Source organism: Buteo buteo, chromosome 29, assembly GCF_964188355.1.
Source record: "Buteo buteo chromosome 29, bButBut1.hap1.1, whole genome shotgun sequence".
NCBI classification, from domain to species: domain Eukaryota; kingdom Metazoa; phylum Chordata; class Aves; order Accipitriformes; family Accipitridae; genus Buteo; species Buteo buteo.
Genome location: NC_134199.1, coordinates 1,045,857 through 1,067,849, shown reverse-complemented (window position 1 = coordinate 1,067,849; position 21,993 = coordinate 1,045,857). Strand labels below are relative to the sequence as shown.

The 21,993-nt window shown below is 39.7% G+C and overlaps 1 protein-coding gene across 4 annotated transcripts in view; it reads left to right on the top strand.

Annotated features, from left to right (window-relative positions):
- CRAMP1 (cramped chromatin regulator 1) overlaps nt 1-20,170 on the top strand; it is a 51,708-nt gene extending 31,538 nt beyond the window's left edge. For 2 of the 4 annotated variants that reach the window (XM_075018278.1, XM_075018277.1), the window contains exons 11-22: nt 1,335-1,512; nt 4,802-4,983; nt 5,652-5,726; nt 6,961-7,042; nt 7,768-7,872; nt 8,885-9,063; nt 9,636-9,716; nt 11,102-11,336; nt 11,630-11,794; nt 12,414-12,559; nt 15,548-15,708; nt 16,349-20,170. In XM_075018278.1, coding sequence (XP_074874379.1) covers nt 1,335-1,512; nt 4,802-4,983; nt 5,652-5,726; nt 6,961-7,042; nt 7,768-7,872; nt 8,885-9,063; nt 9,636-9,716; nt 11,102-11,336; nt 11,630-11,794; nt 12,414-12,559; nt 15,548-15,708; nt 16,349-16,412 — 1,653 coding nt within the window. In that variant the 3' untranslated portion in view covers nt 16,413-20,170. Of the gene's footprint in view, nt 1-1,334; nt 1,513-4,801; nt 4,984-5,651; nt 5,727-6,960; nt 7,043-7,767; nt 7,873-8,884; nt 9,064-9,635; nt 9,717-11,101; nt 11,337-11,629; nt 11,795-12,413; nt 12,560-15,547 lie in introns of all 4 variants that reach the window. The other 2 variants (XM_075018280.1, XM_075018279.1) reach the window with 1 other exon arrangement.
- The last annotated feature ends 1,823 nt before the right edge of the window (nt 20,171-21,993 follow it).

Genomic DNA, 21,993 nt, shown 5'->3' with positions numbered 1-21,993 from the left:
GAACACTTTAAGACCGAAGACAGATCTGTGACAATGTCTCCTCTTTTGGCATCCACTCTTACTTCTGGTGACATGTGTGACAACCAGGGATAACATGATTAAACAATCACAACCTAGAAAGAAGGACATCTCCTTAGACTGGGGCAGAGAGGGATAGAAGAGAGGGAAAAAAACCACCAGTTATTATTTCCAAGTGTTTTCCTGTCACTTTAACACTCTTGGTGTCTTAATGAAAGTAGCCTAGTGCTACTGAAAAATAAAGTTCTTTCAGATGTACCATATTGTACATTGCAATAAAAAGAAGTAATGTAACCTTGTATTTGTCAAATACTACTTTATACTCATTGTGTTTCAGAAAAAGAGATAGTCTTCTTACAGCAGTGAATGTTGTGGGACTGATAAATATTCAAGAGGCGAGGGTGATATTTACTGCCTAATTGAAAGTACTGTAGACTTTTTGAAAGTTCTATCTCTTAAATCTTCTGCATTTCATCAAATAATGACAGGAACAATAATATTTTTGCCACAGGGTACTTTGACAGGGGAAGGATTGATTGTCTAGATCCCTGCTATTTCTCAAGACAATATGTTACGAAGCCAAAGCGGCCAACTGTGCTGTGGTTTATTCCTGTAAATGAAGATTATCAGCATAAAACATACTGTAGCAAATTGCATTGCAGTCAAGTGTGTGTGGGGGTAATTTTATGCCTGTGGTTACACACTGATCCCTTAAAAAGGGAGCATTTTCTAGAAAAATGTTTAAACAACTTAATGAAATAACTGGATATGCCTGGAAAATAGTAATGCACCTTGCCATGTGCCTCTTGTTATTGCTGTATTACTCCTATGAAATAGGAGAAGGGATGGGAAAAAAATCAAAACTGTTGGTCTCTACTTGATTAGAATTAGGAGCAAAACACTTTTGTCCAGGTGTACTTCCAACCAGAGGAGCCCTCTGGATGGTTAGACTTTATGAAAATTAGTTTTGCACTGAATTAAAAACAACACCTTTTCCATTACTGTGATAAATCTGTGTCTTTACTTTTTTTTTTTTTTAAATCCTCGGGTGGTCCAGCACAGTGTGCAGCTTGTTAAGGGTTAACCTGATTGTAACATAAATTAATGGTATTGAACTGATGACATTTAACACTGCTAAATGCACAGGAAGGGAATTTCAGTTGCCCACCACACACACACAGAGGTATTGGTTAGAGTACTTAAAGATATTGTAGTATGTCAGATTTATTTTTTTTAAGCTTCCTAAGTAGAATGAGTTTAACACTGTATTTGTTGTAACAGTACACAACATTCATTTAATGTGTGTGCATTTTCAGATGCCCGAGATGAGCTCTGTTGCCACGTCACCTATAAAGCCTGCTCAAGAGGAGCAGTCACTGACTCCTCCGGGAAAGGTGATTGCCATCAGCACCAGGAGTCCAGGTTGTGCACGAAATCAATCTGCCCTTCGCAACAACAAGACTTTTTCTCCTGGTGCTGCTTCCAGCTCCTCAGGTGGGTATTCATAAAAATCCACTTCAAGAGATCAAACCATTAGTACCTCAGACTGCGATGAGTACATTCCAGTAATGTAACACTGAGAGAATGAGTGTTCCTACTCTTACGAACTTAACTGTTTAAGAACATTGGTATGTGTTAATTTGCCTTAGAGTTGTCCTAAATTCAATACTACTTTGAATCTTGAAAAACAATGCATGTCAATAACACAGTTGACAGTCCAGAAGAGCTCTCACGAGTGGCTCCTAACAGAACATGCTAGCATTTGTTAGCAGCTGAGTGATACGGGGTATGGGATCTCAAGGGAGTAAAGGCTTACAGAGCAGGAGAGTAAATTTAAAGTGTAAAGTTCATTGATAAAATAATTACTGAAATTTTCTGCGCCATTCTGCCATTATAAAATACGGAATGATTATGAATTACCTTTTCTTTTACTAGAAGGTACAGCTGCTGTAACTTGTGAGCCCTAGCCATGCAGACCAAGGATTTCAGTTCTGTTCTTCAGTCCTGTTGCATTTGCCAGTGAATGTTTTATGACTTTATAATAAAGTCTGTGAAGGTGTCAGGGTTACTAGGAACAACTGTGATTCTTATGCTGTCCTTTTCACACCTGTGCTGTAAGAAGCAATGAACAATGAGCAATTTACTGATGCTGTAAAACTTACTTGGTGCTGTGTGGTTTTCATTTAAAAATGGCATTATAGCAATTTTATCTTTGAAGCTTCGTTGTGCTTCCTTGTAGACAAGGATGTGCTTACTTAAATATTTACTAAAAAGCCAATAATTGAATAGATCAAACAGATAAATTGTTATCTTTCAGTGAGATACACAGGCTTGAAGGACATACTTTTTTTTTAATCAGACTTGCAAGTAGAATCAAACTTCCTTAGTTTGCGACCTTCATTTTTATGAGATTGTACTTTATGCTTCCCTAATGCCTTGAAAATCCTTCCTGAAGCGTTTTAAGTAAGGGTAAGGATCATCCACTGAGGATTCTAGACAGAAACAGCAAGAAGATAACAATACTTTGCATCTGATCCCCTAGAAACGGGCACCTGTTCTGTTTACATAGAGCTTCATTGATTCAAAAACTAATATAATTGTCCACGTTAGTCTTTGATTCACATCACTGAATTACAAGTAGAGTCATGTAGCACTGTGGTTTAACATATAAGGAAGCATGTAGTCTTTAGTGCAAAGTCAGGAAGTAAAAAATACAGATTATGTATTCCTGCTTTTGTACAGTACCAAAGATAGCCAAATGGGCTTCAGCTGAGCTGTTTGGCTTGAACAGGGGAACAGTAAAAATGTGTTTAGTACAACATTCTACCTAGTTAATTAGTTTAGCTTCTCAGCAGTTCTGCCTGGGGTAATGCACTCAGCTTAGGCCTCAGGTAATGGCATTCCAGCGCGTCAAATGGATACCCAAGCAAGTCTTCACCCTAAGTTGTGTTGTTTTGGTAGACAAACGGAATGCCTTTTATCACCCCTGATAAGGGTGTTCTGAATCTAAAATGAGATTGTTTGTGGTCTGGATTGCAGTCTTTAGTATACAGTAATTATCAAGCTTCTTTTGTATCCTCACATACAGTGCTATTAAATGACTACAGTAATTTGGCTGTCGGAAAGCAAACTGCTAGGTTACTTCTGGTGATGAGTGTTCTAGGTGCATTCCCTCATAGACTTTGGTCCTGAGTCTGTCTAGATGCTAACTGCTGTTTGGTTTTCATCTTTTGGGTTTTTTTAATTAAAGATAAATTGATTTGGCCTTCTCAGTAGAAGATAAAGATTAGAAGATAGCCCGTGTCCACTCCAGAAGTAGTGAAAGTATTGGCAAACCAACAGCTCCACAAAGGCCAGACAGCTACCTGGGGAGACAAAAAAAAAGGATAATCATGCAAAGAGATTTAGAAAAAGTGAAGCACAGCTGTGACACAACATCACCTATAGTGCTTAAAATATCATTATGTAATTATGTAATTAGTAGCATCCCTTTATTGCTTTTTTAAAAGATAATATCATGTACTTTATCTTTTACAATTCTCTCTAACTCCTGGTCAGGCAGGAGGCACAGATTTATATGTTCTGCTTTTAATTGTTTTTTAGATACATTGGCACATTGTGATTTTAACTGACCTTCGGAAAAACAGCAGAATCTAGAGCAGCAGGGTGGAGGTGGCAATTTCCCCTTTTAAATAGGAGGATAATAAAACCCTGAGGTTTATTTTTTTGGTACATAAAGTTTGATGTTCTGCATTAGTGAGGCCCAAGCTTGTGTTGTATTGTCTTCCTGCCCAGGGAGGCAGCAGGCACAACTAAGAATCATTGCCCACTTTGCTTCTTCCCCCTCTGGGTGAGTCAGGAGCCTGCTGCCTCCCAGCTGAGATCTCCAGCCCAGCAGTAGAGGCTGGAGCACCATGACATGTATGGGTGCAATGTGCGTGTGAAAATAGCTGTTGTTGTCTATTGTAATGAAGCACAGTGTTATATGTGGAGCGAGCACATCTGTGGAAGAGAGGCAGGTACACTTCTTGGTTATCTCAGAATGACATAGTAATGATACTGGTTTTCATCCTAGCTGGATGCCTGCAGAGTGGGCACAACACTGTGAAATCCTACAATGTTTATTTTAAAGTTAAATGTAAATGGAGAAGTTTTACTCAGACCAGATGCCATTATTTCAATGTGCCAAATGTATTTCTAAGACAGTCCATCTTTTAGAAGATATTTTTGGTAAACTGATCCCTGCTCTTCCATTCCTCTGTCACCAGAATAATTTTATTGGGGTTGCACTTTGAATTACCATGGGGAAAGGGTGGGGGATGGTGAGTGTAAATAAAACATAAGCATTGTAGAATGAGTCTTTGTTTGTATTATCTTCCCTTACAGAAGGAATGGTGGATATATAGTTTGTTTAGTGGGAAGGGCCCTCAGGTATTTCTACAAGCTGAATAGATAAACTGGTTAACACAGTTTTTGTGGGGCTTAAAACTGGGTGCTTAAATTCTAGTTTCTTTAGTAGCATAAAATTGTATTTAACCCCCTTCTTCCAAGGATTTCAAAGCAAGTGAATGTTTGCGGTATCCTTGTGAAGCAGGTAAATACTGTCAACGTGCAGGTGGGAAGACTGAAGTATCAAGAGTTTCATGATTTGAGATCACAAACAGATGGTGGCAGAGCGAGAATCCCTAAGTCCCAGCTCTCTGTATGATCTTTCAGTTACTAAATAGTTAATTTCTTTTTGGTTTCACTTAACTTCATTTAAATTGCTGTTAAAATCTTCTAGGTTTGAGAAACCTTCCTAGACCTCTCTTGGTGGCTGGTCCTTCAAGTTCTGGAAGCACTGATACTGATGGTGGACTCTTTGCAGTTCCTACAACTCTACCACCCAACAGCCGCCATGGGAAACTGTTCTTGCCTAGCAAAGAAGCAGAACTGACCTTCCGGCAGCACTTAGACACAATCAGTGTAAGTGAGATGACTGAATGAAAAAAGTAGCATATTGTGCCTGAGCCAGCTTCCAGTAGTATTACAGGGGTTTTTTGGTTCATCAGAAAGTATGGGCTTCCCTGTGAAGCAGTGCATCTAGCGATGCTCAAGCATAACATTATATTAGCTGAGATTAGTCAGATTTTGACTATATAACTATGCTTTGAAGTGTCATCACCTCTTCAGACCTGAATCTGAATGCCATCACACAGCCTGATGAAACTGGTTCACTCTCTTTGCTCCAGCAAATATGTTAGCCGGGTTTAGCAAAACTGATACCCTTCTTCTTGTGCAGCTAATTTTAATACAACCTCATTGCTGTATTTAGTTGAAACACTCATTTTATTTATATTTTTATATATATATATATAAAAATCTCAGTAACAACTTCATAGCAAGCAACAGTAGTTAAGTAGTGAAATGGTTTTTTTGGGAGAAAGCTTTATCTCCATAAAACAAGAATTACAAAAATACGTTTGTGGTGGAAATTTTTCATGTTCTAGCAAAAAGAATATTCTCCTGTCTAAAACAAAACACAGTATTTTAAATAGTTACACCTTTATTGAAAAACAGAGTTTGGGGGGTATAATTTATTCTCTGTGTGCATGCTTAACATACTTCCTAATGCATTTCCTGTTCTTGTCCAGATGCAGTCAGACTTCTTCTTGCCAAAGCCAAGGAAGTTACGGAACAGGCACTTACGGAAGCCGTTAGTAGTACAGGTCAGAACAATTTGCAAAGTGTGAAATGCCTGTTTTGTTTTCTGAATAGATCAGTAAAACTATAGTGATTTGCACCTAACCGAAATAAAGAATTGAACTTCCTTCATACATCTGCTGGAAAAGTGAAGCTGAACATATGAAGGAAGAAGCATTTTAGTCTGTATTGTAACCAGCTATGTTATATTCCCTATATGAGGAATGTCAACAACAGTAGTAGTCTGGAGGTAGTTTGGAAAAAAAAAAAAAAAGCCCCTCCTTGGAAAGCAGGTTCTGCTGTTTGGGCCTGCTGGTACTGATGCACAAGCAGTGTGTTCATGTGGTATCCTGATCTGTCAGTGTTAGAGCTGTCAGTGCTATTGCAACAAGATCTCCCTTTAGGTATTTTTTTCCTGCTTCCTACTCACTAATGGTTATTAAACTGGGGTGGTTATAAACCTCTGTAGCACAATAAAACATAACACTATTTGAAAGAACAGTGATTTCTGGAAAAAAATGGGACTTGCAAAGAGATTTATGTAAGAGGTAGCCTGTTGTCATGGAACTTTGGTGGGAGGCAGGCACTAACCTCCTTTAGACTACTCTGTTAACCAACAAAAAGGCACATGCCACTGTGAAACCACAGGCAGGTGGACAAAATACAAGAAATCTAAAACCAAAATAATGGACGCTTGTTCGGGGAAAACAAAGTTGCCAAGTTTCAATATACTCTTTTGTCCCTCCTGCTCTGTATAAAAGTAGGAGACCTAGAAATTACATAGGTACTGTTTTTTGATACTGAGATATTCTGGTCTATGCAATTCCATTTGTTTTGAGAGCTCCCAAGTACATACAGCTGCCTCATTAGTTTACACTTGTTCAATTGTAATGGAAGATCAGTTTGCACACAGACAAGATTCCATCCTTAAGATGACTGCTGTAATTCTTGGGGAGATTTGAAAATTACTGCAAGTATAATTGGAAAGGAATATAGTTCTAATTAGCATTTCTCTGAGAATTGTCCATGGGGGAATTTTCTCTTAAAGTAGTTTACAGAGAGAACACGTGATTCCTATCTGTAGTTTCTTTCTCAAGATTACACAGACATTATTGCTGTGGGTGTTGCATGATAATCATGCCATTTAAATACTCTACTTATACTGAAAGGTATTGTGAACTTCTGTGCCTTAGAAGATGAGCTTTACCTTCTGTTCTGTGTTTAAATATGTTCTGGTTTATTGTTGTTTCTCTCATGTAGAGAACACTGCTCCCCAGGCCATCTGGAAATCCGTCCCAGCATGTCTGTTCCTTTTCTATTTTATCCAACTCATCCATTACAGGTGAGTCTGCGTATCTTCTAGCTGCCATGAGATGGACTGGGAAGTGTCCCTTAAAACTACATTAAGGAATAATCTCTAAAAAGAGGAAAATACCCTTTCAAAACCACAGAGTCATTTACTAGTTGCTTGAGTCACTTCCTACAGGTTGATGGGATTGTTCTCCTGCATCATTGTTAAGCAAGTCATGATTATGATGGAAATTTTTTTTCTTCTGTTTCCCAGTATTGAAAGCAGGGAATAGTAAGGAGTTCTCTAAAGGAGACTAAATTTTGGAATAAAATACTTGATAATTTTTTTCTGTAGGGTGTAATCATTTGTCTAGATTTTATAATGGACTTTTCCTAGTACCTGGGATACTGTTTACAGTATGATCAATATACTGCTCATTTCTCCTTTTCTGCTGATACACACTTGAGTACAATGGTAGTACTGGTGATCCCCCATCTCGGCTTAAATCTCAAAATCAACATGAGACCTTAAAGGTTACCTTCTTTGAAAATAATGAAAGCAGCTTCAATAACACAGCAACACTTGCTGTTGCAGTTGTGTGGTAAGGCACTGGTTAGCTTGCATTACTATTTCAAGTCTGTTTCATCATCTCCACTACTTGCATTCCCGGAGCTTGCTACTGCTTGGAATTTTTTGCTTCCGTTGAACTGTGTTATGCTGTGCTTTAAAGATGTTATATTTCATTTGCTTGAGAGGTATTTAATCCTTCACCCTAGGGAGAGGTTCATTTCGGCCAATCCAGTCCTCACTGACTAAAGCTGCTGTTTCTCGTCCAATTGTGCCCAAAGTTCTTCCAACACAGGCTACCAACCATCTGTCTAGTAAGTCATTTCTTAAACAGAATGTGAGTCACAGTCTGTTGTGATCTGTATGATGATGTTACATTGTTGGTTTCTATTCCCTCAGTAGAATCATTAGTGCTTTTGGAAGTTAAAGAAAACGTCTGCGTTAATGATATCTTACTTTCTGTGGCTTTGTGTGACTGCAGAAAGGGAGCAGTCAGTGGTGGGACAGTCTGAACTAGGTTCCATCGCTGCGTCTGACCTGCAGGCAAAGCAAGGGGTTAGAATTTGTAACCACAGTTGAGCACTTTTGTGATGTTTTGTTGTAAGACCACTTTGAAAAGGGGTTGTGATGTATTTGAAAGAAACTTATACACATCTTATCTACTAATGTGGGATTATGAAGTCTACAAGAAAAAAAACATGCTGGTGTACCCCAAGCAAATACTTCGTCTTGCAACGAAAGAATGGGTCCCATAATTAGAATGACTACTGAGGTGAAAACAATGACTGCCTCTTAGAGGATTCTCTCTGATGGGAAGACGTTCAGATGGTTTAAGTGGATTTTAAAAGATCTGGGTGAGGTTGACCCTGCAAGGACATGCTTTTTTTTATATAGAGTCTAAATGGCTGCTAGAGATACAAGGTAACAAAATAAGGCTGCGTTGTTTTAGAGTTTCCTCTAGTAAACTATAGGAAATTTCTAGAAATTGCATAACCAAATACTTAACAATTTGCAGGACAAAAAAAAAATAGAAGGAAAGGGCAGCGGAGAGAACTGGGATGTTTCTCTAAACTGTTTTGATATACCTGATAACATGTTGGAACAGGGCAGAAAAATTAAACATTTTAGCTGAAAGAAGTGTTACACTTTGTGAAGAGGAACAACTGATATAGCTGATCAGATAATTACCACTTTCACTTTTTGCATGTGTTAAGTTTTGACTCTGGCAATTTTTAAAAAAAATCATCCTTTAGATGAGTCACAACAAAGTAATTGCCTGAAGAAAAGGCTTGTAATGTGTTTTTTTGCTTTTTTGTTTCACAAAAGGTGCTATTGACTTGGCAGCTAAAAGTGCTGGTATTATCCCTGGTAGCCCCGTGCCTGTCCTGGATGCAGATGGTTTGTCAGGTGTGTCTCCATTGTCACCAGATGGAGTGACCACAGTGGTAACAGGGCAGGAGTCAACAGTAGCGCATCAGAACGGAGGCTCCATCACCACTGTAGAGGTCAGAGTCTCTTGAGCATGCTTTTTAAAGTACTTAAGTGTCTTGCTCTTTGACTGTGTAAAAAAGCTGTGTTATTAATGACTCTTCAATCAGCTTTCTCCTGAAGCTTGCTGTTGGACGCTTTTATCATGGCAAACCCAATCTATGTTGTGTAGTGTGTATTTCAGGGTTGAGGGATCAAATCATCATCACATTGAACAGATTTCCATCCTATAGAATAGCTTTCGCTGTGAGACTGTTGAAGTTGGCTATCCAGAAATCTGGGCTTGAAAAGAAACAGTAGCGTTTCAATAAGCAGTAATTCCAGAGGGAATTTGGGGCAAAACATGGACTTTTAGGGATGTATTTGGAATGGAAACTGTGACTTCTCCTTGCCATTTCTTTTATTGAGACCCAGATACATGTTAGTCTGTGTCATTTTCTCAGACAGTTAATGGACAATTTTGAAAGGCATGATAGTAAAAAAAAGCATGCATAAACAGTGATAGGCACTTGTCTCTTACCTCCCCAGCTATATTTGCAGCACGTCATGTAAATACTTGGCACTCACATGATTTCTGTTGTGCTTCTAGGGCTCAGGCCCTGGGTGTCGGGTTCCGTTCATCAGCCTACCAACACGGCATGAGCAGGAGGCAGTTCCTGATGGTTTCCAGGTAGAGTATGTGTTGAAAGAACAGTTGTATGAAATGGGTAATATTCTGAAAACACCAATGGTATTACTAGTTAAACCCCCTTGTTCCCAGGTAATTGTACACCATTGATACTGTTTTGTGGAAATTGAAACCTCTAGCATCTGAAGAAATTTAAAGAAAGAAATTTAGGAAGGGTCCTTAAATTTATGTGGGTGCTGTTCTCTAAAAAAGCAAAGCAAAGCTGACCATCTCTGACCTCTGAAGGGCAAATAGTTTTTATGTATTTCTTGATATAGTGGAGAAGTTTATAATTGCTCTGCTATATCATACGTGTGTATTTTAGACATGACAAAGAAAAATTTCAGCAATTGGCAGTCCTGCTGCTTGTATGTTTCTGAAGGAGGAATATTAAGACAAGAAGCGTGATTGTAATGCCAGCATCCTCTTCAGAGAATCACTTTTCTTTATGCTAGATCCAATAAGACATAGATACTTTAAAAGTAACTGTGGCAGCATCTAAGTTGTAAGAGTGGTGTTGTCCTATCCCCAACTTCCTTCTCTGGTGGGATGCAGGACCTGTGTGAGATACTTAAGTCTCAGATACAGGCTTTTCTTTTTTTCAGTGGAAGCAGTTTCCACCCTTCCTGTGACAGATACATGCAAAAGAGGTCAAATTAATTTGATTGGAAAGCATAAGGGAGAGGAATTTATTTTTTTTTACAGCACAGATGTTAGGACATGAACCTACTAGGCATTTATTTGTGGTAATGGGGCCTTAGGTTCTGGTTCTTGCTCTCAGGACAGCTTTTTATGTACTACATCAGAAAAAAATCACAAACAGTTCTGTGATGAGGTACTAATAACAAGACTCCTTAAAAAAGTTCAGTTGAGTTTTGGGAAGTCTGGCTGTAAAGAGGAGTGAGTTAGCAGTTTAAAATATTTATATACTCTCCAAGCAATTCTAGGTTTTTTGCCTACACAAAGGCAAATTAATACTTAATTCTTAAGAACTATCCGTAGGTTCATCAAAATCATGTTAATTTTATTCTTATGTTTGTTTCTGTTACGTAGGCTGTATTAAACATTCTTTGGAATGTTACAGACCCATATTTTGTCAGATGATTTGGCAGGATGTGGGCTGAAGCATGTTTGTTCACGCTTACAGATATTGTTCATTAAAATAATACAAATTTATCATATAAATAATATATTCCTAAAATTTTAGAAATATTATCTGCTGAATTATTAGTCCTCTCTTTTTTCTTTTTTTTTTTTTTTTTTTTCCCTCCCCCACCCCTTAATGTCTGATTTTAATCTGATGCTTAGGAGCTAAGCTGCTGCTTTTCAGACAGATTTCCAAGTCCTTCATAAATCTATGAACAATTATCTCTTGTTTCTTGAAACAGGGCACATCAGTCCTTTCTCTGTCAGAACTGTCCAAGGCTCCCCTCCAAAATGGTCTTTCCACCCCTCCACTTCCCTCATCAGAGGCTTCCAGTACCCGGCTCTCTCCTCCCAATGTTTCTGCTCTTTTGGATATTTCTCTGCCTGGACCACCTGAAGACGTGCTTTCTCAAGGAGAACCTGCCACTCAAATCAGTGATTCCATCATTGAAATAGCTATCAGCTCTGGTCAATACAGTAAGTCTGAATTTAGGTAAAGTCTTCCTATTACCTTAAAAAAGAAATCCTGTCATCTCACATGTCAGCAGAAACTTTTCCAGGAAGCAGTTACTGGGTTGGGTCTTTTTTAATACCTGTTGGAAATAAAATTATGTACCTGGTTTTTATTTTCTAACATATATAGGAGGGTTTTTTGGTTGTTGGGGTTTGGTGTTTTGGGGTTTTTTTCCCCTTTCTAAACAGAAATTGGTGCAGTATCCTATAACTTTACCGCATTGACTGAATCAGTGATTCCTGACATTGGCTTACAGGTGAAGGTGTTTCTCTCTCTCCTGCAAAGCTGAATGGCAGTGACAGCTCCAAAAGTCTTCCGTCCCCATCCAGTAGTCCTCAACAGAACTGGATTGCCTCTCCCAGCCATGATCCCCAGTGGTACCCCAATGACTCCACAGACTCGTCTCTCAGCAGCTTGTTTTGTAAGTGTCAGGATGCAGAGAACTGGGGGGGGAGGGAGGGGAGCACTGTTTATTAGAAGTGAATCCTTTGGAAAATTGTAAACCCAGTAGGACGTTTGTAGAATTCTTCCCTTACTTCTTGCTTTCATTTCAACAGTGTTGCCTTGAATACATTTTTTTTTCTCTTTACAAGTCTGTTCCTGAAAAGATCCTATTGCTAGATTGGGGCCCATACCTTGGGACAAATAATTCCTTGGCAGTTCTTTGTAGTCTGTTTGGAGCCTGACTCATCAGTTAGGTTGAGACATTTTGGCTGTTCTGCCAAAAGGAAAAGATGCTCTTGGCTCTGCTGTTGGAAAAATAGGCTTCGTTCTGTGCTTGGTGAGCATAATCTCAAAGACATGAGATCACTGGGTTTGTTTGGGGTTTGTTTGGTGGGGTTTTTTAATTAATATTTGATGGGACCGGTGTAATGAGTCTCTGTACTCTTAGCAGTGTGCTGATGGTGTTCATGCTGGTAACACGTAATTTTTAAGAGACAGAAGAAATAGATGATTTCTCCTCCATTTTCTATTTCCTTGTCCTTCTCTTTATGCTCCCAATTGCAAACACTCAGTGCAGTGACTTACTGTCTTTATAGCAAGTTTCATCTCCCCCGAGAAGGGACGAAAAATGTTGCCAACTCCTGTTGGGACTACCAGTGGCACCTCCTTGCTGGGACCCAGCCTTCTGGATGGAAACTCACGGGACTCTTTTGTGTCACGGTCTCTGGCAGATGTAGCAGAGGTATGTCATCAAATTACATTCAGCTGTCTGCTTCCTTTTGTAGTGCAGTTTTATTGTATATTGTCCATCATACCTTCCAGAGATACTCTAGGCAAAGACACTTTGACATTTGCACTTTAGCTTAGTAAAACAGGGTTACAGTCTTAACGGAAAGATGTAAAATAACTTGAGGGTATACAGCACCAGAGCTGGTGCAAGAAGCTGTTGTGAGCACCTTTGACCCAGGTTCTTTTTGCTGGGGGAGGTCATGTTTGTGTTGTTGGACATATCTTTGTTTTGACAGAGTGAGTCATAATCCTTCTGGTTTGTGTATCTTGCTTTGTAGAGCAGGAATAGAAAATACTGTTACGGGTGCACGCGCAATCAAATCCAACAGGCGTTAAAGCACAGATTTATTCTTCAATAGGAAAGTTATTTAGAACTCCAGTAACATTTTATAAACTACAGGCTCAATGATGTAAAGGGAATTAATACTACACAGCTGACTTAAGAATTCTTAAGATTTAAAATGATGGCTCCAAAATGCGCATATGACTCACCTAAAAGATGAGGGCTCTCTCCCTTGAGGAGTTACCTCAGGCAGTGCCCCGACGACCCAAGGGGGAGTCCCTGACTGCAGACTGCTTCTCTGAGGAGGACTGATTCCAACACGTCCTCCGGTGGGACCCCGTTTATACCCTTGTCGAATCTGACCTGTGGTCGTTTAATCCCTATTGGCCAAGAAGGTCACCTCAGTGTACCTGGCATGTCTCAATTGGTCAGTTCAAATTTCAACCTGCGGCCTCTAGTGTTTAGGGGTTTTTTTCTCTTCTCCCTGCCTGGAGAAGTTTTGTTTCCTGCTGGGGGGGAGTGTACTGCCGCAATGAGAGAAAGGTTAATACTGATGCCGCTGCAGTGCAGTTGGAGAACTGGTAGAAAAAAATAAATAAGTCCAGAAGGAAGAAGCAGGAAATGGTTAATACTAAGTTACCTGAGAGAATGGCAAAAGGTCCTATGCTGCTGAGTTATTTTCTCTGTTGGTAGAATTATCCTTCTGTTTTGAAGTCTTTCAAAGGGGTAAAGTGAAGACAGCAGTTATTAAGGCTTTGATACGCTTGAGGATAGAGCTCCCTTTCAGAGGGACAGAGGCAGACTGGAGGAATGAGCTGCAGGAACATTATGGAATTCAGCAAGGACAAACGCAAAGTCCTGCCCCTGGGAAGGAATAATGCTGACAGCAGTATAGGCTGGAGACTGACTGTTTCGGAAACAGCTCTGCTGAGAAGTACCTGGGCATCTTGATAGACAGCAAGCTGAATATGAGCCAGGATGTTCTGTGGTAGCTAAGACCAACAGCATTGTGGGCTGTTTTAACAGGAGCATAGCCAGTATATTGAACAAAGTGATGATTATCCCACTCAACAGCTGTGAGACCATGTCTAGAATACTGTGACCAGTTTTGAGCATCAGATACAGGAAGGACATAGATAAACTGGAGCGACTTCAGCAGAGGGCCACCAAGGTGATTAGGGGGCTGAAGCACCTGTTTGTGAGGAAAGGCTGAAGGTACTGGGCTTGTTCAACCTGGAGAAGGCTTCAGGGCAGGAGGGCCCCAACTGCCCGCCAGTACTTGATGAAGATGTAGCCAGGCCCTTTCACGGAGTGGTGATGCGTGGTGAGAGGAACAGGCAAAAGCTGAATTGCCAAAGGTTCTGACTACGCATAGGGAAAAACTTTTTCACCCTGAGGACAGTCAGGCAGGGGAGTAGGTTGCCCAGACATGTTGTGCGGTGTCTGTCTTCAGAGCTTTTTACAGCTAACATGGATAAAGCCCTGAGTAAGCTGGACGGTCTTCCTAGGTGACCTAGCTTTGAGCAGGAGGTTGAACTAGAGACCTGTTCAGGTCCCTGCCATTGTTAATTATCCTACAGTTTACAGTGGTTGACTCAGTGTAACATCATATACGTTGTAACTTTGTGGGAGCTTGCCATGATGGAAGGAAAATGTCATTCAACCATTGTCCTTTGGATCTGGATAAGGAGGTTCTGTACAGACCTTGTAACCAGAAGCTGCAGCAAGCTCATGCTGTTTTAATGTGCCGTTGACAGCCTCAGACTCCACACACAGCTCCACTTCCTGGCATAAATATAAAGATTCTGCTTACTTGATGGTGACAGTCTGTCAAGGTGTGTGTTAATTAAAGGAATATATGATAATTTATTTGTGTGGATTTGAAGTGACATTGCAGTCCTTGATCTTACAAACTGCCTTCAGTAGAAAATGGGTTAAGCCACCATTTTAGGCACACCAGAGCAGCTGTTGTGGCAGATGTGGGTTTGTGTGGGAGTCTTCAGAGGAAACAAGAATCATTTTAAAATGGCTTTAATGATGGGAGAATTTTGAAGGGTGTTTTATTAAGTGTCCTGCAGAATTCAGTTTTATTTACAAATGCAGTTATTAAGTTAGAGGTAATTATCTATAGAGTTTTTGTACTAGTGTACCTTAATGCTAAATTAAGGATAGGCAGGTAAAGCCCATTGAGACTATAAATTTGGTGGTGGGTTTTTGGTTTTTTTTTCTTAGAGGCTTCCATTTAGCTATGGATAAAAGCTGTTCTCTAACTCAGATAAAGCAAGATAAAGTGTAGCATTCGTATGAGGAGAGGCTGGGAATGAAGATGAGGGAGCCAAACTCTTCTCAAGGCAAGAGGCAGCAGGCACAAACTGAAACACTTGATAATTCTACCGGAACACAACAAAACTTTTTTTTAATGTGAGGTTGGTCAAACACTGAAACAGGTTGCCCAGAGAAGTTGTGGAATCTCCATTCATGAAGATAATTCAACACCTGGCCGGACAAGGTCCAGGGCAACTTGTTCTAACTGACCCTACTTGAGCAGGATGGTCCGACAAAATGATCTCAAGATGTCCCTTCCAACCTAAACAATTCTGTGATTCTGTGAAATTTCTACTAACATCTATCTCTTTTTTTCTCTCATGTCTCTTCTAGGTGGTGGATTCCCAGCTGGCTTGCATGATGAATGAGAACAGCATAGATTACATATCTCGTTTTAATGACCTTGCCCAGGAACTATCAATACCTGAGCCAACCCGCAGGGAAATTCTCTTCGATGGAGGAGGTGGTGGTCCCCCAATTGGGGATCTCTCACAGTGAGTGTATGAGACCAGCAGGCTGGTATAGACTATTCAGCTAAAGTTGGAGCTTGCAGCGCTGGATCATGGCAAGGGCAGGTTGTAGAGAAGCAGCTGAGGCTCAGTTGTCCCTGTCTTGTGCACTTTTTCCTAAAAGAGAAGCATTGTCTTCAAAGGTCTGAAGAAGTACTTGCAAGTCCTGGAATGTGCAATATATGGGAACAACAAAACATGGAATAGTATTACAGGAAATGGTGTGTCCCCTGCCTCAGTGATATACAATGGCAGATTTATGGGATAGTCCTGGACTTGTACTTTGGAATGGCCTAAGCAAGAAGCTCAAGCAGGGAAGGGTATTGCCAGAAGCTCCCCTACGTGAATTATTTTTTGCGTAGTAATCAAAATGCCATGATTTGGGATCCACATTGAAGTTGTGGAGGATGAAGGGTGGGGGTGGGTATGGGAACCATTTTGCATCTTGACATGTCCTAGTTGGCACTCTTTTTATCAATCAGTCAAACTGAAGTTTCTTGCACTCTCTTCACAGTCGCTGCAACTCTACGATGCTTTGTTTTTTATAGACCATTCTGTTTCTTTGGCTATGTTTTATTGTTTGACCATTCCAGCAGGGGCACGTACCTGCTTTCTTGTTTTGTAGGGGAGCTCCGATTTACCCTACTCCCAGGCTGCATGGATCCTTGGGGAGTTTCTGCTATTTTTAAACGCCATCACATGTCACAATCATCATCATCCTGACTGCACTCATATTCTCCACTTTTGAGATTCTTCATTACATTGCACAGTTCATCCCATGAGTGGGAGAGTGCTTTTTTTGCTTTCCCTGAAGAACGGTTGCTTTTTAAGTTGGGAAACACTGCAAAAGAGCTTATTGGAATCACTAGGAAAGCTTTGTCATAATTAGTCTTGGCTTTGCTGGAAACCTGTATATATTGCCACCTTTTGTCACAAAACCCAAGGATTTACCTGGGAGAGGAAATAGGAAAGAATATTGTAATGTATAGAAACAAATAATATGTTAACGCTAAAGTTGTTCAGATCTGTTTTGTGTCATGAAGAGGAGAGGTGTCAAGTCCTAGCTTAATCCCTTAGTCCTTCCTTATTTCCTCCTTGTTCTGTGAATTCCAGGTGCTCTGTAGTACCTCAGGGCATCATTATAGTCACTCCCAGGCACTAGTGGATCTGGTACGCCCTCTACTAAATCCTTATGCATTTAATGTTAGTGTTTTAATATTTGAAAGACCCAGATCCTGATACCAGCAGGTTCAAAGGAATATAAAGTTACTTTCTCTACAGCTGGTTGTCCGTTGATTCTACCTTTATAACTCAGGAGACTTTTCCTATTTCCTTTCCTACCTGTCATGAGAGAGAATACCTTTATTGTGCCCCTTTTTTAAGCACTTGTCTGCTTCTCCAGTAAGAGAATGTCCTTTGGCTATTTTAAGTAGCTCTGAACTTATCCAAGGGGCTAGTCCTATATAAACCTCAACTTTATATTATTAATAAATAAACAAAACTTCTCCATCTCTTAGGCTATTATCAGGGGTTCATTTTCCCAACTTGCACTATACTTGGTGGATGTAGTTCTACCTGCCTTTAGCTACTTTTACAAGGCATTTGACTGGGAGTTTCTCCTTGTAACTTTGCTCACGATGCACTGATTGGATTTGCTCTTTTCCCAGTCACTTTTTTACCCTGCTTTATGTAGATTATTTTTTTTAACCGCTATATAGTTTGCCTTATGCTTTCTGTTGTTAATAGAAAATGTAACAAGTTCTCTGATGCACCTTTTGTGTGACCCAGAGCAACCTTCCTGATTTCACTCAAAAAGTAGTGAGATTTGGATGACATTCCAAGACCCTATGTATCAGGTTGCTACATTCTGCTCTTTGACATAGAAACCATGCAGACGTGTCAAAACAGCATTAGTGCAATTGGATGTTGCCAACAGGGAGGCAAACCTGTATTACTAGCAAAAAAACGATCATGACTGGAAGAATGGAGAATTTCATACCTGTGAGCTAACTTCCTATTCTGACTGCATGTCATGTGGGATATTAAGTCCTTCTGTCATTATTTCTCTTTCATTATTCTTACAGAGCCTTGTTTTAGAATTCTGATGCAATTATCAAGAAATTATATAAACCTAGAATACAAAAAGTTGAAGGCTGTCAGAACAATGAATGCTGAGGACTGTATCATTCTGAGCATTCACCCTTGGTATGGCGAGGACACCCCTTAATATCAAGAGTCACTCCCTCTAAAACTTTTAAGTTTTACTTAGAGTTGAGCTGTATTTTCATTCAGTCTTTCCCAGATTGTTTCCTCTTGGTTTTGGCTTCTTACATTAGCAAGCTGATTATCCTATATGCTGTACCTCCAAAAATCCTTTGGACTTGCAGGACAAAAGTAGAGGGCTCCTACTGTGGCTGTGGATTACAGGACATGCAGGAGGAGATGTGATACATTCTAATCAAGTACTGTATAAAAAAAAAATAAAATCTGAACACTCATTCTTAAACTTCTAAATATTGAAAGACCAGCCTGATGGTCTCCAGTGTATTTAGGTAGCTTGACAAACATTTCATCTTCTTTGCCCATGCTGGTAATGGAGTGGATGTAGTTGACTCTTAGGTTGTCTAGGAGAATAAGTGCCAGTGTTGTGGTGGAGCACTTGCTTCAAGATCTGTGGAGACTTCCTGCCATCTGGTACAGGGAGGTGTCAAGCTGCCCTTTCTCAGCCCATTCAGTTGTCATAGGGGAATAATAGAATTGCAGAATGAAGTCAGAATAGTGGCTATTTTTAATGACGCCATGTGATCAGAAAACTGTAATGTACTGAACCTTTGCGAGTAGACTTAGACCACCAAGTAATAAAGTGGAAATGACAGAGGTCAGTTCAGCACTCAGAATTTTGTGGTTAGAAATGTGTTTGTCATCAGCCTCTTAAAAGTTGTCATTACGAAACAGAATTTGATTTCAGAAATGTAATGCTTTGCAAACTGCAGTTTAGTAATAAAGCCCTTTCAGGACAAGTAAGTCTTATCAGGGAAAAACCTAAAAATAACTTAGAGCATTGTGGTAATTTTGAATTGATGCAGAATTTGTTACCCTTAATATGTCAAAGGTCACTTAAACACACCTCTGATTCCACCAGCTCTAGATTTTAGGTGGATGTGCTTTACAGGATTGATCACCATCAGTTTGTGCCTAAGACTGCTAAGTGAAAAATTGGGGGGGTGTAGGAGAGGTGTGTATATACACACACATACATACATGCGTGCTTATGTGCGTGTATATATTTAATCTTTGTTAAACACAAAACTTTTTCAATTTTAATTATTTCAGCTTCCCCAACAGAAGTAACAAAATCTGTATGTGTAACAATGTCAGCTTATCCTAAGCAAGTTATACAGAAATGCACACAGGATTGTTTTTGAGGTAAACATGACTTTGTTAGCTTAATAGCTTCTTGGGGCACTGTAAGGTGGTTGGAGAGGGACACTAACAACCTCCAGTTCTAGTATTAATTGCTCTAGGCTTTCCCCATGTTGGTTTAGTGACTATATACAATAAGGAAGTTCTGAGCAGTTCAGCAAGGTGAATGGCAGAAAATTCAGTATTTGTTGTCATCATAGTCTGGGTGAAAAGCAGTACTACATCCTAAGAATTAGATCCACCCGTGTGTGCATGTGCACACTAACTGGGTTTTCTGCTGGGTGTTGCATCCTCATTACCCACACAATTCGTTTTATCCTTTATCACTAAATCTACTAAGCATAGGAATACTAATTGTTTTTAATATGGCATTGTTAAACCTTTTTTTTGACACCCCTCTTTATATTTCTAAATTGAACTAAATGGCTTGGATCAAATCTAAACTATAAAGACATCTCATTTACTGACTCCGCAGATCCCAGAGTGGAAATTAAGTTGCATTTTGTTTTTTACACTCAGACTTCAGATGCATTTATAAGGAAAGTACTGCACTTTTTTTTAACCTTTTCAAACCTTTGAATCTCTTAATTTCACAGCAATTTGTAAATGTTAACTAAGTGAAACCTTGGCAAGCACTACGGCAATAAGTTATCATTAATTATTGAAACATGATAACTGCTTTAGAGCTTATGGTTCTGGCAGCAAAATTTAATGCTGTTTCTTTTAATAATAGTTAAGCCATATCATCTAAGGTTTCTGGCTTGTTTGAGATGTGAATTTGTTTTATAGATTATAAATATACCTATATAGTGTATGTATAAAGCAGAATGCCTGTCCTTACTGATTATTTTTTGTACCATATTGTAAATTATATTATTTATTCTTTACCAATTTTGGAAAAAGGTGTTTTGGTTATTTAATATAATATACAAAAGCTGTTAAACTTCCTCTGTTTAAATTTCCAATTCAACTTGTAAAGCTGTTTTTATTCTTGTGCATAAATACATACTAATACTTGGTCTAACTTAATGTCCAGTGTGTTACTTGCCATTCATGCCTGATCAGATTTTTCCATTTAACTTTTATTTACATAATAACGGCCCCTTTGGGGGGAAGTGGGGGGATAGCGCTAAATATTTGTCCATACGGTTAAGCCTTCCAAGGTGAAGTTCTGGTTTCAGTGAAATCATTGACATCTCCCATTCCAGAATTTTCATTATTTTCACCATGGTGAGAGAAGTTTTTGGTTGGGGTTTTTTTGCCTTACAGCTTCCATTCCCAATAGTGTCTGCTAACTGTGAGTGTCAGAAATGGGTCAAACCAGAGGGCTGTCTGTCCTGAATGTCCTGTCTTCATCCATGGTCACCAGTAACAAGGGGAAGAAAGGAAAACCAAACAAACAAAACCCAAAAAACCAAAACCCAACCCCAAAAAACCAAAATCACCACACCAAGCAAAAGGTACAATAAAAAAGGTATTGTATATCTTGGCTTTTATTCCCCCCCACACACACACCTTTTTTTCCTTAACAGCTTCAGATAAGCAGGAACTTAGGTGTAGAGGTTGTATTCAGGCCATCATTTTTTATATAGCCACTACCAGAAAAACTTTTTCACCCTGAGGACAATCAGGAAGAGCAATAGGTTGCCCTGAGAGGGTTGTGTAGTGTCTGTCTTTGGAGCTTTCCAAGACAAAACTGAATAAAGCCCAGAGGAAGCTGGTCTGATCTAGCTTACCCTGCTTTGAGCAGGAGGTTAAACTCTAGGCCTGAGGTTCCTTTCAAGTTGCGTTATCCTGTGATCTATGTCATTAAGTTAACTAACTCCTTTTTGTGTACAACTTTAGGATTTTGGTCTTTGCAATATACAATGGCAGCTTCAGTTTAATTTTGCATTGAGAATGTGCAAGAGTGTTCTTAAACCAGATGATGAGAAGCAAAGAACAATTTAAAAAGCTCAACAAAACCCTCATTAGTAATACTCTTTGATGCCTCCTTTCCATCCAAAAAGTGAGGACTGAGCCCTAGCATGTGTGTACCAAGAAAACTGGGCTATATGACTGAGTTTGAGCTCTTTCTGTGCAGCTTCTCACCTCCACTGTGCTGTGACAAAGGCTCACAGCTATGAGACCTTCAGCTCTTTGCCACTTTATGCCAAAGCTGGTACTGAATCCTGCCACTTTCTTTTCTCACAGATTATCCAATTTTGCCCTTAACAACCAAAACTTAACACTGTCAAAACAGAAAGAATGAATTGGAAGTAAAGAATGATTAGCAAAGTAAGAAATTAAACAAAGCAAGATGTTGCAGTTAGAGTACGTATTTCTGGTGTGTTGTTTTCTTTGTGTGGTTTGGATTTTTTTTTAAATCCTTCGAGACAAAAGCAGCAATATGGCTGCCTCTAAATTTGCTTCTTGGCATATGGAAAGCAGTGGAGTCATTGAATAAAAACTTCAGTTGAAACTGTTAACTTGTAATGTTGCTATCAATGAAAAATGTTTGGTTAAAAAGGCTGTGCAAACGCTGGCTCTTTGAATGTAGCTGTACCAGCTCCTCCCAGCCCAGATTCTCCTGGAAAACCGATGGCTTTCACATGGCAGCTGCCCAACGCTGCTTCAGCTGCAGAGCTGTGGTCAATGCATGCACACCACTCCCTGAGACAGGGAAAGAGGTGAACTACAGCGGGTGGATTGTTTATGACCCGATCACACGCTAGGGTCGATAACCATGCAGGCACGTTGCCTCCCCACCTGCTGCGCTTCGTGAGGTGGAGGTGCAACCCGCTCCTCCCTGACAAAGCTGGGTGAAGCTTCAGCAGTTCCCGACAGACAGGGCGCTGAAGTCGTCAG